This window comes from Oratosquilla oratoria, chromosome 1 (assembly GCF_046742065.1).
Source record: "Oratosquilla oratoria isolate Oo_2021 chromosome 1, ASM4674206v1, whole genome shotgun sequence".
Classification (NCBI taxonomy): Eukaryota; Metazoa; Arthropoda; class Malacostraca; order Stomatopoda; family Squillidae; genus Oratosquilla; species Oratosquilla oratoria.
Genome location: NC_134777.1, coordinates 27,528,762 through 27,542,259, shown reverse-complemented (window position 1 = coordinate 27,542,259; position 13,498 = coordinate 27,528,762). Strand labels below are relative to the sequence as shown.

The following is a 13,498-nucleotide window of genomic DNA, read 5'->3' as shown; positions in this document are numbered from 1 at the left end:
TGTGTGTAATTTTAAGTTTTGTACCTGGGTTAGGTTTGTTAGCTATCAGTTGAAGTAGGATAGGAAAACACTTCCTATTGACCTTTCGGCCTCTGGCTCCAGTGACCATCAGGTCAATTGGCGAGCCTATATAGAGAGGGTCAACCCGTTTCTCGAGGATTTTTCCATCTTTCAACGAAGCGGAAGCTGCCGCCTTCCGTAAGTTTAAGGTAAACCCCTTTGTTTAATTTGTTTAGTCTCTCGAAAAAGAGAACGAGAAGGGACCTAATTGAGGTCTTCAAAATTATCAAAGGAACTGAAAACATGGATGTGGAAAATTATTTAAAAATTGACACCTCCAACGTAACTAGGACAAACTGATGCAAAATTATATGTAAACGTTTTCAAACGTTTGGCGAAATACTTTCTTCAATCAGGTTGTTAAAATATGGAATGGCCTACCATCCCACGTTTTTTGAGTGTTCCACTGTAGAGGTATTCAAAAAAACGTCTCGACATTTACTTAACTACAAATCCCCGGCTAGAATTATTCTACTTGTAGATATATTATAGGGACATTTACTTACAAATCCCCGTCTAGTATTATTTTACTTCTAGATAGATTTAGATTAAGTAACGAAACCGCCTCGTGGGGACCACAAGGTCTGTTGCTGTTCGCTTGTCCACGTAACTCCATGTAACTCCCTCGCCCTCCCTTCCTCTCTCCCTACCCCTCCTTCCTTTCTCCCTCACCCTCCCTTACTCTCTCTCTCTCTCACCCTCCCTTCGTCTCTCCCTCGCCTTTCCCTTCCTCTCTCCCTCGCCTTTCCCTTCCTCTCTCCCTCGCCTTTCCCTTCCTCTTTCCCTCGCCTTTCTCTTCCTCTCTCCCTCACCCTCCCTTCCTCTCTCTCTCTCACTCTCCCTTCCTTTCTCCCTCGCCTTTCCCTTCCTCTCTCCCTCGCCTTTCCCTTTATCTCTCCCTCGCCCCTCCCTTTCTCTCTCCCTCGCCCCTCCCTTCCTCCTTCGCCCTCCCTGTCCCTCCCTTTCTCTCTTCTTCGCCCATCTCTTCCTCCCTCCTTCACCCTCCCTTTCTCTCTCCCTACCCCTCCTTTTCTCTCTCCCTACTCCTCCTTTCATCTATCCCCTTTCTCTTTCATTCATCTATCCCACATACACACGCACACGCACACACACACACACACACACACACACAGAGAGAGAGAGAGAGAGAGAGAGAAACACGCAGTTGTGGGCCCTAGAGGAGGAGGATCAAGAGCCGCCTCCCCGCCAGCCTCCCTCCCTCCCTCGCCGCCTCGGCACCGGAAGGTCACCCAACACCACCGGAAGTGGCCCCGATGCGCCTGGCCGCGGACACCACATCCCTCGCGGCACCGAACGACGCCAGAGCGTCCAAATCTCAAGAGTGGCAGCCTACTCCACGAAGAGCTTTCCTCCACCAGGCACGTCGCGCACTTTCGAGTCGAGCCTCGACCCTTTCCGTACCGGGAGGCATTCTTCATTTTCGCTTCATTCATCCTCGAGGCACCTCGATCTATCTCGGTCAACGCCTTCCATGGCGAGTGGCACTCGTCGCCTTCCTCTGGCTACGGCATTCATTAACGTGCCTCTCTTGGGGTTGCAAAGATGACATAGCCCATCTCCATTAACCTCTTCCGTAACGTGTGGCACTAATCCTTTCACTGCAACTGCCACTAATCTCATCATATTTCCGCGGTACACCCTTCGTTGGCGAAGGAGTTGAGCTACAACATGAATACGATAATAAACTATCTTCATGTGGAACCTCATGAACGTTCGGCGTCCGGGGTTTCGAGAGCTTTGGTCCCTCCCTTGGCCCTCCTGGTGATGACGCCCTAACCCGCTCGGCCAGCGTACTTCAGAGATAAGAAGAAAGGCGGAGGTATAACGAAGATGGTCGAGGAATTGATTTACTAACGTTGTGACCAAATCGGTCTTCAGACAGTTATCTACTCAAGTAGAACAGTAGACAATAGATAACTCTAAAGAAGACCAAGTAGGTCATAAAGAGGAAATATATTTCTAGACCATCTTCGTTTTACTCCTACCACCCAATCTCTCGTTTATATATATATATATATATATATATATATATATATATATATTTTGTGTGTGTGTGTGTGTGTGTGTGTGTGTGTGTGTGTGTGTGTGTGTGTGTGTGTGTGTGTGTGTGTGGTGTGTGTGTGTGTGTGGTGTGTGTTTTGTGTGTGTGTAAGTGTGTAATAAACAATCCGAGCCGAGCTGTGCGCACAACTCTTAATCTTCTCGTTTCCCACTACCCGGTTCTTCGTCCGCCTCTTGTTCATCGCTCCGCCTTGTTTATCTTCCTGTCCCCTCCACTTGTTCACACTGTGCCTCCTTCACGTCTTTCCGTGCGTCTCTCAGTAAATTAGTCTCTTATTCCGGCGCGATGGTGCCCCAAGGGTGTGGTGGTGGTGGTGAATGTGGTGGTGAATGTGGTGGTGAGTGTGGTGGTGGTAGGGCAACTCCTTCTCCCAGTCCTCTTCGTTTCTTTACTTTTTATCAGCCACGTACAATAATCACCCCTTCCGTACCGGATGGCATTTACCCTTCCCATCTAGCTGTCGCCAGGCTATGTTATTCATCAGTGTGATATTCGGTGCCTGGGAGGCACATATAAGACCCATTTCTCTCTTAACTGGCTTAAGGATCGGGAGGGGGGCATTCCCTCATTACGGTTACCGCTAGACGATTTTATTCGGCTGTGTGCGACCCCACAGGCAGGCAGTGACTCCCAGGAACACTAACAATTTTATTCAGTAGAGGTGGACCAGCGCCGGAGCTCAAAAGGTCGATCTCGATGGACCTCTCTTGCACAAGGGAACGAGTTCTTCATCCCTTCCGTACTGAGGGGCAATTATCCTCTTGTTCACGCACTTGAAAAAAATTATAGCCCGACTGTTGTTGACCCTGCAGCTTATATTCGTACTTCCTATCCATCGGCCTCGAATTCCTCTCCCACAGAGAATTAAGACATGATCGCACCCGAAGAATTTTTAGATGTGATTATATATATATATATATATATATATACATATATATACATATATATACATATATATACATATATATACATATATATACACACACACATATATATATACACACACACACACATATATATACACACACACACATATATACACACACACACACATATACACACACACATATATACACACACACACACATATATATATACACACACACACACACATACATATACACACACACACACACACACACACACACACATATATACATATATATATACAGTATATATACACAGTCTGACTGTTGACCCTACAGTGCTTCCCACCCAAGTCATCAGATTCTCTCCCACAGAGGAAAACCTAAGCCAAGATATTTCTGGATGTGGTATCAAGTCTCGAGTAGTCACTGAAACCCTCGTTTCATATACTTTTTTCTCTATATTTTCTTCTTGCTGAAGCTAGACGACTTTATTCGGTGGAGTGTTCATGGTACTCTCCACCAATCTGCTGAGCTTTAGCTTCCCTGCCTCCGGTATTTCGCGCATTTTCCCACCGATGCCCACAACACCTGAAGAGCGTCTTCAACCATACCTATGACTGACTTCAGTGCCACAACCTTCTTCGATTTCCCTCTTTTCTGGCGACTTGGATTCCCTGCGCACAGTGAAGGGTTAACGTGTACAGTGCTAATTCCACTTACTCCTGCCAAATGCAAATAACCCTCCTACCGTCGACACATGCGCAACCACACACACACACACACACACACACACACACAGACATGTACATATGCAAACGTAAATTTACAAACACACCGCCTCCCTCACACGGCGGCCTCATCCGGTAGAAACACCGCTACCTCGCTCGCCCGGTTCCGCTAGTGCTCAACCCTCCGAGATAAAAGTCGCTGCTGTAGATCGCACACAATAACCCAACTCATCCATCACGGCCTTCCATCGGTACTTGATGTGCACGCCTCCTGCCATTTCACCATCTCTCTCTCTCTCTCTCTCTCTCTCTTTTTTTTTAAGGATGGAGTTCTTTTTCCGTCCAACTCGCTTCATCCTCCATCTATCCCTCCACCAACAGTTTCAAGATTGGTTCTATTCCACCTCCCTTGTCCAGCTCCGCTACATGTCCGCCAAGGCCCCAACCTCACTTTCCTTCCAACGTTCTCGAAAGTGACGAACTCTTCCACGTTGTAATTTCCCCTTTCACATCCACCCACTACGACTCCACTGTAAATTTATGGGCCAATTTCCATCTAATTAAAAGTATGCCTCCACCGTCCACAACCAGCTACACAATAACCTCAACAACCATAACCATCACTCTCACAAAAACAACATCACACACTCCCTCCTCCACCTTATCTACCTGTTCATCCCTCCCTCTTCCTCCTCCTCCTCCTCCCAACTCCTCTTCCTCTTACCTTCCCCTTCTCCCTTCTCCATGCCCTCCTCCCTGACACTCTACTCCTTTCTCCTCCTCCTCACACTCCCGTTAACCCCCCCCCTTCAGAATGCCAACTCACCGAAAAGCAGCAGTCCATGGCGCCACACAGGACCATCCCGTGTCGGGTTGCCTCCTGCGGAGTCGCCTGCGTGTGTGAATGCGCGTGCGCGTGAGGGGGCGCACGCACGTGGGCACCCTCCGTCTACCGGGGGTTCGTCCCGGATATGTCAGGCCGTGTAGGGGTGACCTGGGGGAGGGATTACGTCACTCCCCGGTTCCGGGGACGACGTTAGGCTTTCTTCCTGGGCGACGTTGACAGTGGATCCTTAAAGGATCATTCCTTCACTCACGACTGTTATTCCAACAGTCCACCGTGTGAAGCAAAAGGAAGAATACACTCTTCCCCAGGGTTCGAATTTTAGCAATAAAAACTCGTTTACCAGATCCGGCGTGTCCCTAAGTCCCTAAAGTCGATCGATGTCAACCATGGGGTTTGTACTTGGAGTAGCAGGCTACCCGCTTCCGTGGAGAAACGTGCACACGCGCGAACACACTATCAGTAACGGTGCGCTCTCATACACGAGGCCTCTCTCCGAACAAGAGGAATCAAAGTGGCCGAAGACAAGGCACTCGTGGAGGCCGATCGCCGGTGGTCGGCGAAGAGTCTGCTATCTGGAGCGTCTACCTCGACAAATTGTTCTGCACTTAACGTCGCCTGGTTGCCTTGTGACAAATCGTCCACGAGGCTCCTCGTATTACCTTCTGGTAAGACGCTTCTACTGCGTCTGCGTCGTAGTCCCCGTCGTTCGTGTGGTCTTTGTTATTTTGGCGTTGATTGGTTTGCAATAAAACCTGGAAAAAATTTCATCGATGTTTTTCATTTTCTGGTTTATTTTTGCATATTCATCATATGCCACATAGCGGTTGGATTCCGAACTCGTTCTGCTTGAGTTCGAATAAATCAACTCCAGGCGACTTCAACTGATCTTTTCAGGTAGAGGACATCGGAGAGAGGTACCGAACTCATTACAAAGGATTACAAAGGCGGAACATGCCGACAGGAGACCTTTTGGTCCATATCTAGGTCGGATGCAAAAAAAATTATAATAATGATAAATAAAAACTACAATAATGTAAATAATAATAAAATACATAAATGCATATAGTTAAATAATAAACAGGTAAATAATAATAAATTGACATTTAACTAATAATAAACGAGAATCAAGCAAATAATAATAAACAGACAAATTATAACAAAACAAATAATATAAAATAAATTATAGTCATTACAGCATCTTGCTTAGGTGCTTATCTAAACGATTCTTAAAAACTTCGAACTGAACTACACTACACTGCCTCTGCAGAAATTTATTCTATTCATTAACTACACGGTTGGCGAAGTTGTTTCTACTCACTTCCAAATTAAATTTATTTCCAGAGAGTTTTTAGACCATTGTTTCTGAAGGCGTAAGCGCCTCCAAACGTAATCTCACCCACATACGTTTTGTTTAAGTTTACTGAAGAGGCCTCAGTGCCCCCCCCTCCCCGCAGGTTGTAAGGCTTTGTCCCTCCAATGGGAACGAAAACGGACGTCTCGTCCCACCTCTTTCCAATGGTTATAATCAAGATCGAGACACAGGGTGTACATCTTGGTTACAATGGCAAAGCATGCCGACAACAAACCTCTTAGTCCATACGGGCGAATAAAGAAAATTTATGTTTGGGCGTGTTTACAATACTGAAACTTCGAACTAGACATCCCATCATCTCTGCAGGAAGTTTATTTTACGACGACTACACAGTTTGCGAAACAGTTTCTACCTACCCTTCTCCGCCCTCTACGCCCCCACCCCTCCCAACGTACAATGTATGGGGTATTGACTGCGTGTTTTGGAACGCCAATATTTTTGAGACGTTCAAACTGATCGGCATATTTTTACGTTCGTACGCTTTTCTTTTTCCTCAACCTCGCTGGTGGTCCGGAAATGTCCGTATATAAACACAGAAGACTGTGTCCACGCTATGCCACATCACTGACGATACCCGGAAGATAACACACACAGTGATACCTAAGTCACCTCGGTTCCGAGCTGAGCAGCGGCCCGGGGCCATTACTCAGAATGAATGTCCTTCCTAACCTCTGCGCCGCGGCCAGGATTCGAACAGACGCCCAATTCACCACAATGTTACCAGACACGCGCTCTACCAACCGAGCCACGGCGGCCCCCGACGTGGGATGATGATCCCTCCTTTGCCACTTCTATAGGGCCATTTACAAAATCAAACTGTTTGTCAAACAATTGTTTGAAGTGATGTTGACCGTGTGAATGGGGTATTTGGTTGTCAAACACGTTGGTCAAGCGTGTTTGATAGCCAAATTTCCTATTCACACGGTCAAACATCACTTCAAACACTTATTTGACAAACCGTTTGACTGTGTAAATGGCCCTTATGATTACACCTATTCGGTGCCATTTTTTCCCTAAAGACACAAATATTTATTATTAAAAAATGCTAAACACACATACACGCGGTGTGTGTGTGTGTGTGTGTGTGTGTGTGTGTGTGTGTGTGTGTGTGTGTGTGTGTGTGTGTGTGTTTGGTGTGCGCGCGCGTGCGTACACAGGTATGCTACTGACCCCCCGTGCGTCCCGCGTGACTTCTCACGCATGTTATGCATCTTCTCACGCGTGCCATTCATCTTCTCACGTCCTCTCACTAATTCTATCCTGTCTAATGCCGCAAGCCTTTATTCCGTTGGGAGAAACACAAACTCTTCGAATACAAGGATGAGGTCCATCTCGATTAACCTGCCAGATCCCTGAAGATTTCCTTTCGATTCTATTAACTTCTGAGCGAATAGAGGAAATGAAGTAGTGAGAGAAATATTAGCATTATCAGAAACCTGCGACCCCATTACCCCATATTTTCTTTCTGAAAAATATTGATGTTCCCAGACGCACAAGAATGAATGGAGGAAGACAAAGAAGAGGAAGAAGATTAGTTATCCACAACGTGATAATGACTAACGTGTCAGCTGTCCCATTAACGAGATCAATGTTCCTCAAGTGACAGCAGAGGGGGTGGGGGGTTAAAAGACCCTAAAGCCCCCCCCCCCTCGAAGAACAACAACTGACTCAGACTCTTTCGTACTTGTTGACCCTTTTCTTCTTATTCTGGCTGCCACCACATGACGTCACTCGTTTCCGTGGCAACCCCCCCATCCCACCCCCACCCCGTGGAGAAAAATAAATCGAAATAAAATAAAAGAAGTTAAAGAAAACGTTCGTAATTTTTGGTCACGAACAAACAGAGCCTCCTTGTTTACTTCTGTTGCCAACGTTCACTAGCTGACACCTTTCCAAATATTAATTAAAACCCCTTCTAGTAATAATGCATACTAGTAACTTAAATTTCCAAAAATCCTGCCGCCCTTTCTGAACACAACTTTACAAACATACGTTTCACTGCAGAGGATGACGTATACATTTATACAAACACTACGTAGACCATAATACAATAAGAACATTAGAATGAAGGAGACTGCAAGAGACCATGAGGCCTACACTAGGCAGTTCCATGTCCATTACCACCTGTCATCCCCATCCATAAAGCTGTCTAACCTTTTCTTAAAACAACCGATAGTTTCCGCGCTAACTACGTGGTTATTAAGTCTTCCATTCGTTGACCACTCTATTGGTAAACCAGTTCTTGCCTATTTCCTTCGTAAATGCATATTCTATCTCCCAATTCACAACACTGCAACACCATCTACATCCGTGTTTCCCACAAAGTAGGGCGTCAAATTTCGGATGGGCGGGGGGGGGCCTAAAAAAATTGAGGCCATTAATTAGTCACAGGAGTTTTTTGTTTTGTTTTTTATTACATGGACCACGCCAATGGAACTACCGGGATCACAACTTGCCAGAATCCTCGCACACGCATCTTTCAATGCAGCTACATTCCACATATACCTTACACGGAAATAGCAGAATACGTTTTAGTTATCTACTTTTTTGGGCGATGGCTAAGAAGATGGGGGCACAGAAGTCAACCACACGCTAAAAGCCCCCCCCCTAAAAAAAAAAATATATATATATATATATATATATACACACATACATACATATTACAATCCCAGAAGGGGCGACAGGACTTCCGGTGGGAAGTGTACAAGCACCCGTGAACCCACAAAGGCCCCCGCCCTTCCCACTGCGTATTATACAACCAGTGCTAAAATCCGGAAACTATTCACCATTCACTATGCCTGTGCCAAACTCCTTTCTCACCGGGTGTCACTTTACGCCATGATTCTGAGTGGCGTCAGGCCATTTCATTCGTCTCCGTGGCATTCCTCCAATAGAGGTGTTCAAGTGGTCCAAAGGCTTTAACAAGGGTGACTCAAGGTCATCATGTTAAGGAAACAGGACAAGACTCGCAGTAATGGATTTAAATTGGACAAGTTTAGATTTTAGTAGGAAATAAGCAAGAACTGGTTTACTAATAGGGTGGTCAACGAATGAAATAGACTTGGTACCTAAGTAGTGAGCACTGAAACTATCGGTTGTGAAATGGTCGGACAACTTTATGGATGGGGATGACAGGTGGTAATGGACATGGTACTGCCTAGTGTAGGCCCCATGGTCTCTTGCAGTCTCCTTCACTCTTATATTCTTATGTTATCATCCCTCCCCTCGGCACCAGCGAAACGGGTGCCACATTCATCATCCCCAGTGCCCGTGGCCCCCTTTCCCTCATCACCACGTCCGCACTCTCATACAAAGGCCGGATGTTCTGACGTCACAAGCATGCATGCGTGCGTGCGTGCGTGCATGCACCCCTCATACGCTCACACAAACCTTCATACACACACATGTACACACAGACACACTCGTATATACACAACCCGCGAGCACGCACGCACGCGCACACACACACACACACTCGTGTAAACAAAACATTTACACCAGCTCGTTCACACAAAAGTATAATTGTATCTACACAAAAACAGGTATCATCCACACGCGCATCCACATAAGAATGTTGGCACAAAGCACATGGCCGCATAAATGCTTAAGGACACGATGGCATCCGCCAACCCATGAGGAACACATGTTACACTAACGAACACATCGAACATATATGCAAACAAGAACACAGAAACAGAAACACGCATTCATAAAAGTCTGCTGGCACACAAAAATAATTCACATCCTTACGCACGTACACTCATGAACAAAGCATATATACCCGTCCATATATACAAGCACACAATATAACAACGTAAAACACAAACACGTATTCACACAGGCATGTTGGTACAGAAGCGCACAACCCACATGCGAGCGCGCAAGCTGTGAAAATACGCGCGCAATCGCCAGTGCACAACCTCGCACACTTCAACTCGGCACAGTAAGATTATTCTCCCGTTCTCCGCGAATATATTAATCTATCTACATACCAAGAGTTTTTCCCCTTTATAAGGGAGGTAACTAAGTCAAAGGCACGTACCTACTCCCACCCATTCCACTCCCATCCTCCACCCTTTTCTCACTCTCATCTTAGCTCCACGTGGATGATGGGTATTCCCTGTATCCCGCCCACTGCCCTGGGTCAGAAGCAATGCAGCAAGACACAGTATCCACAGCAAGGCCGCTTCACATAATCGGCGACCCCTCCTCTCCGTCCCCTCATGCAGAACATGAGAAGACGGGGAGAAATGCCTTCGGGCTGCATCAAAATACATTAATACATTAATAACAAGACGACGCGAGCCTCATCTAATCTATTTATCTCTTTACAGACCTTCGTATTGTCACTTTTGTTTATTTATCTCTGTTCAATTACTGTCCGAATCCGACCTCATTACGAACCGAAAGTTCTCCCGTTAGTATAATCTGCTCTGCCAGTGTTGGCTAAAGCCCTTTGTGCGCAACCCCCCACCCCCACTCCTCCCACTCTCCATCTAGGACAGGAACAGCCTCTGCTTCTGCAATTCATCATCACCCCTACGATTTCGAGGAGGGAGAGCGGGAGGAGGAAGAGGAGAAAGAGGAGGAAGAGTAGAAAGGGAGAGGGGAGATTAAGAGTAGAAGGAGGCTGAGGGAGGAGGAAGTGAGGGGAGTAAGAGGAAGGAGGGAGAGGGAGGAGGAAGAGGAGGAGGAAGAGGAGGAGGGAAGAGGGAGGAGGAGGAAGAGAAGGGATGCAGTTGCACCTCTCTTCTTCATCACCGCCAGAGGCAGACAAACAAACAAGGCCCCCCCTCCCCTCAGCTGCAATTCCCTTCCTGGCTCTACGTACTTCAAACATAACAATGCTGCCCTTCTGTTCTTCAACTCCATGATTACAACCAAGAGTGATCCAGTGTTATAAAAAAGGCGTGGCACACATCACGTGTACACCTTGTACCGAACGCTGTGTGTGTGTGTGTGTGTGTGTGTGTCAGAGAGAGAGAGAGAGAGAGAGAGAGAGAGAGAGAGAGAGAGAGAGAGAGAGAGAGAGAGAGAGAGAGAGAGAGAGAGAGAGAGAGAGAGAGAGAGAGAGAGAGAGAGAGAGAGAGAGAGAGAGAGAGAGAGAGAGAGAGAGAGAGAGAGAGAGAGCGAGAGAGAGAGAGAGAGAGAGAGAGAGAGAGAGAGAGAGAGAGAGAGAGAGAGAGAGAGAGAGAGAGAATTCCAATATCCAATGCAGGAAGATAAGAAAATGCATGCTCAACAACGTACCCAAGTCTTAACCACCCTGAGAACATCAATATGGAAAAAGGGGGCAGGGTGCAAGACAAGGCGTTTCACCTCTTTCCTCTTCCTCTTCCGCTCCCTCGTTCTTTCCTTTCCTCTTCCACTTGCTTCCTCATCACACTTTCCCTCATCACTGTATCCTCCTCCTCCTCCTCATCTTCCTTTACCTTGTGTCGCTCTTGTCCCTACTTCATTCTCACCCATCCCTTCCCCCTTTTCCTTCCACAAATATCATTCCCCCAATTTTTCTTTCTCTTCTTCTTCTACTTTGGTGACAGTAACCTCCTCCTCCTCCTCCTCCTCCTCCTCCTCCTCCGTCGCCGCCGCCACTTCCCTCTTCAAAAATTCACTTTGTATTCCTCGACCCTTCCTCCTCCTCCTCCCTCGCACGGCACTGCCACTTAACCTCTCCCCCATAACCTTCTCCACCTCCTCCTTCCTCTTTTTTTTCGCTGCCCTTTTCGTTCCCCTCCTCCACCGCCCCTCCTTACATATCGGATGGCACTTTCACTATGGCTGTCAACAGAATACTCATTTCCGAGGTAACAGCCTCCCCTCCCGACGCCGACGCCGCCACAGTGGACAGGCTCGTAAGCCAACTCGACCGAGCTCTTCCATTCCTTAATGGAACCTTCCCTTTGACTTTGGCTGGCGCCAGACTATTTCATTCTGCTCCGTGGCATTCTCTCGGCACCAATGGGGTCGGTCAAGTCCTCTAAACAAGTCAGTAATCTATGGATATTATTCTAAGGTTAGTCGATTTCATTCGTCTAAAGTTTTATGAGCAGACAGACGATTTTATTGGGGTCGCGATCTCCAAGATGAAAAAAGATACTTTAACTCCACGGCATTGGCAAATATTCACAGAAAAAATATGAATAATTAAACAAAAAGAACTATTAGTCCTCGGTATTTGAACACAAACTCCACCTTTCCCTTTCTCTCCCCCTTACTGGTAATGGAATGTATAAATTCTCTAGAATTGGGTCAGTACCCAGTTTTTTCACGAGCATGTGTTAGTTTGTTGTTATGGATATCGAGTTACATTTTGAACTGCTGTTTATGGTACTGAAGTAATGACACTGGTGTCTACTTTCAAGGTATGTGATGAGCAACTTTTGAGTTTCGTATAGGCATTCTCGAATTATGCAGTATTACTGCATTAAATCCTCATGAGAATTTTAAAACAGGAATGTTAGGTGTGGCAGTTAGTAGGCCTTGTTGAAGATTCACTGGTGATGGTGATTAATTTATCAATAGTGACCCCACAAAATCATAATAGTTTCTAGTGTATTATGATTTTGCGGGGTCATTATTTGTAATTCTTCATGTTACATGACAAGCTTGAGGGTGCTCAGGAGGACCACTGGTGCAAAGTTCTTCTAAATAAACTAACAACAGATTATGCACCGTTTTTGAGCCGTTATCTGTTGATGCTACTTTTTGTGGTGTACTGGTGGTTGAAATGTAAGCTTAGACAGAAGTCATGTGGAGTAATTAATCTCTTTGATACCATGGGAACCTCATGAAGAAGAAAAGATAGCCTGGCTACAGCCAGAAGATAAGACAGAGCATTGTTTGGTATGGAAAGGATTGTTATCAAGGGGTTGTCAAGGAGACATAATAGTATGATATCAATCAGAATAAAGGGAAGCGTGCCACATGGAACGAGCTGAGTAAAGAACTCCAACTGTGGAAGTTTCCTGAAAAAGAATTCGTGCTGGTAGCCAGAACATGTGTAAGTTGTCAGTCACAGTGAAAGAGGTAATGAAGATAGATTGAACCCTTTCGCTCTGCAGGGTTTCCTTCAGGCGAATAAAATCATCTGCGATCAGCCAGAAGAATACACATGTCATCAGTAGCAGCGAGTGTTAATACATTTTCTTACACGAGGTATTTCATATCCAAGAGCTGACATCACGGTTCTGGTGGAAGGCGTAAAGATCTATCCCGTCCCGTCCCGTCCCACTCCCATCCCTCCGTCCCACCCACCAAACCCTCGTGGTCACTTGACAAAACTTCAACCGGTTATTACTTCCAGCAGTGGCGGGCTGCTGTTCGCTTCCAACGCCATCCCACTCGTTAACCCCCTCCCCACTTCCTCCCTCCACCACCCTCCACTTCCTCCCTCCACACATCCACTTCCTCCCTCATCCCTGATTCCGTCCTTACTACCCTGTCTTCTCCTCTTCCCCTTCATCCTATTCCAAAGGAGACACTAGATTCCTCTCCTGTGCCCATGGGCATCCTGTAGTGACGAAAGGAGAAAGGGAA

At 46.4% G+C, this 13,498-nt stretch overlaps 1 protein-coding gene across 13 annotated transcripts in view; it reads right to left on the bottom strand.

Moving 5' to 3' along the window:
* Ptpmeg2 (Protein tyrosine phosphatase Meg2) overlaps positions 1-13,498 on the bottom strand; it is a 520,977-nt gene that overhangs the window by 161,656 nt on the left and 345,823 nt on the right. Inside the window, exon 2 of one of the 13 annotated variants that reach the window (XM_076197068.1) lies at positions 4,567-5,339. The exons of the other annotated variants lie outside the window; for them this stretch is intronic. Coding sequence (XP_076053183.1) covers positions 4,567-4,602 — 36 coding nt within the window. The 5' untranslated portion in view covers positions 4,603-5,339. The remainder of the gene's footprint in view (positions 1-4,566; positions 5,340-13,498) is intronic. 13 annotated transcript variants of the gene reach the window in all.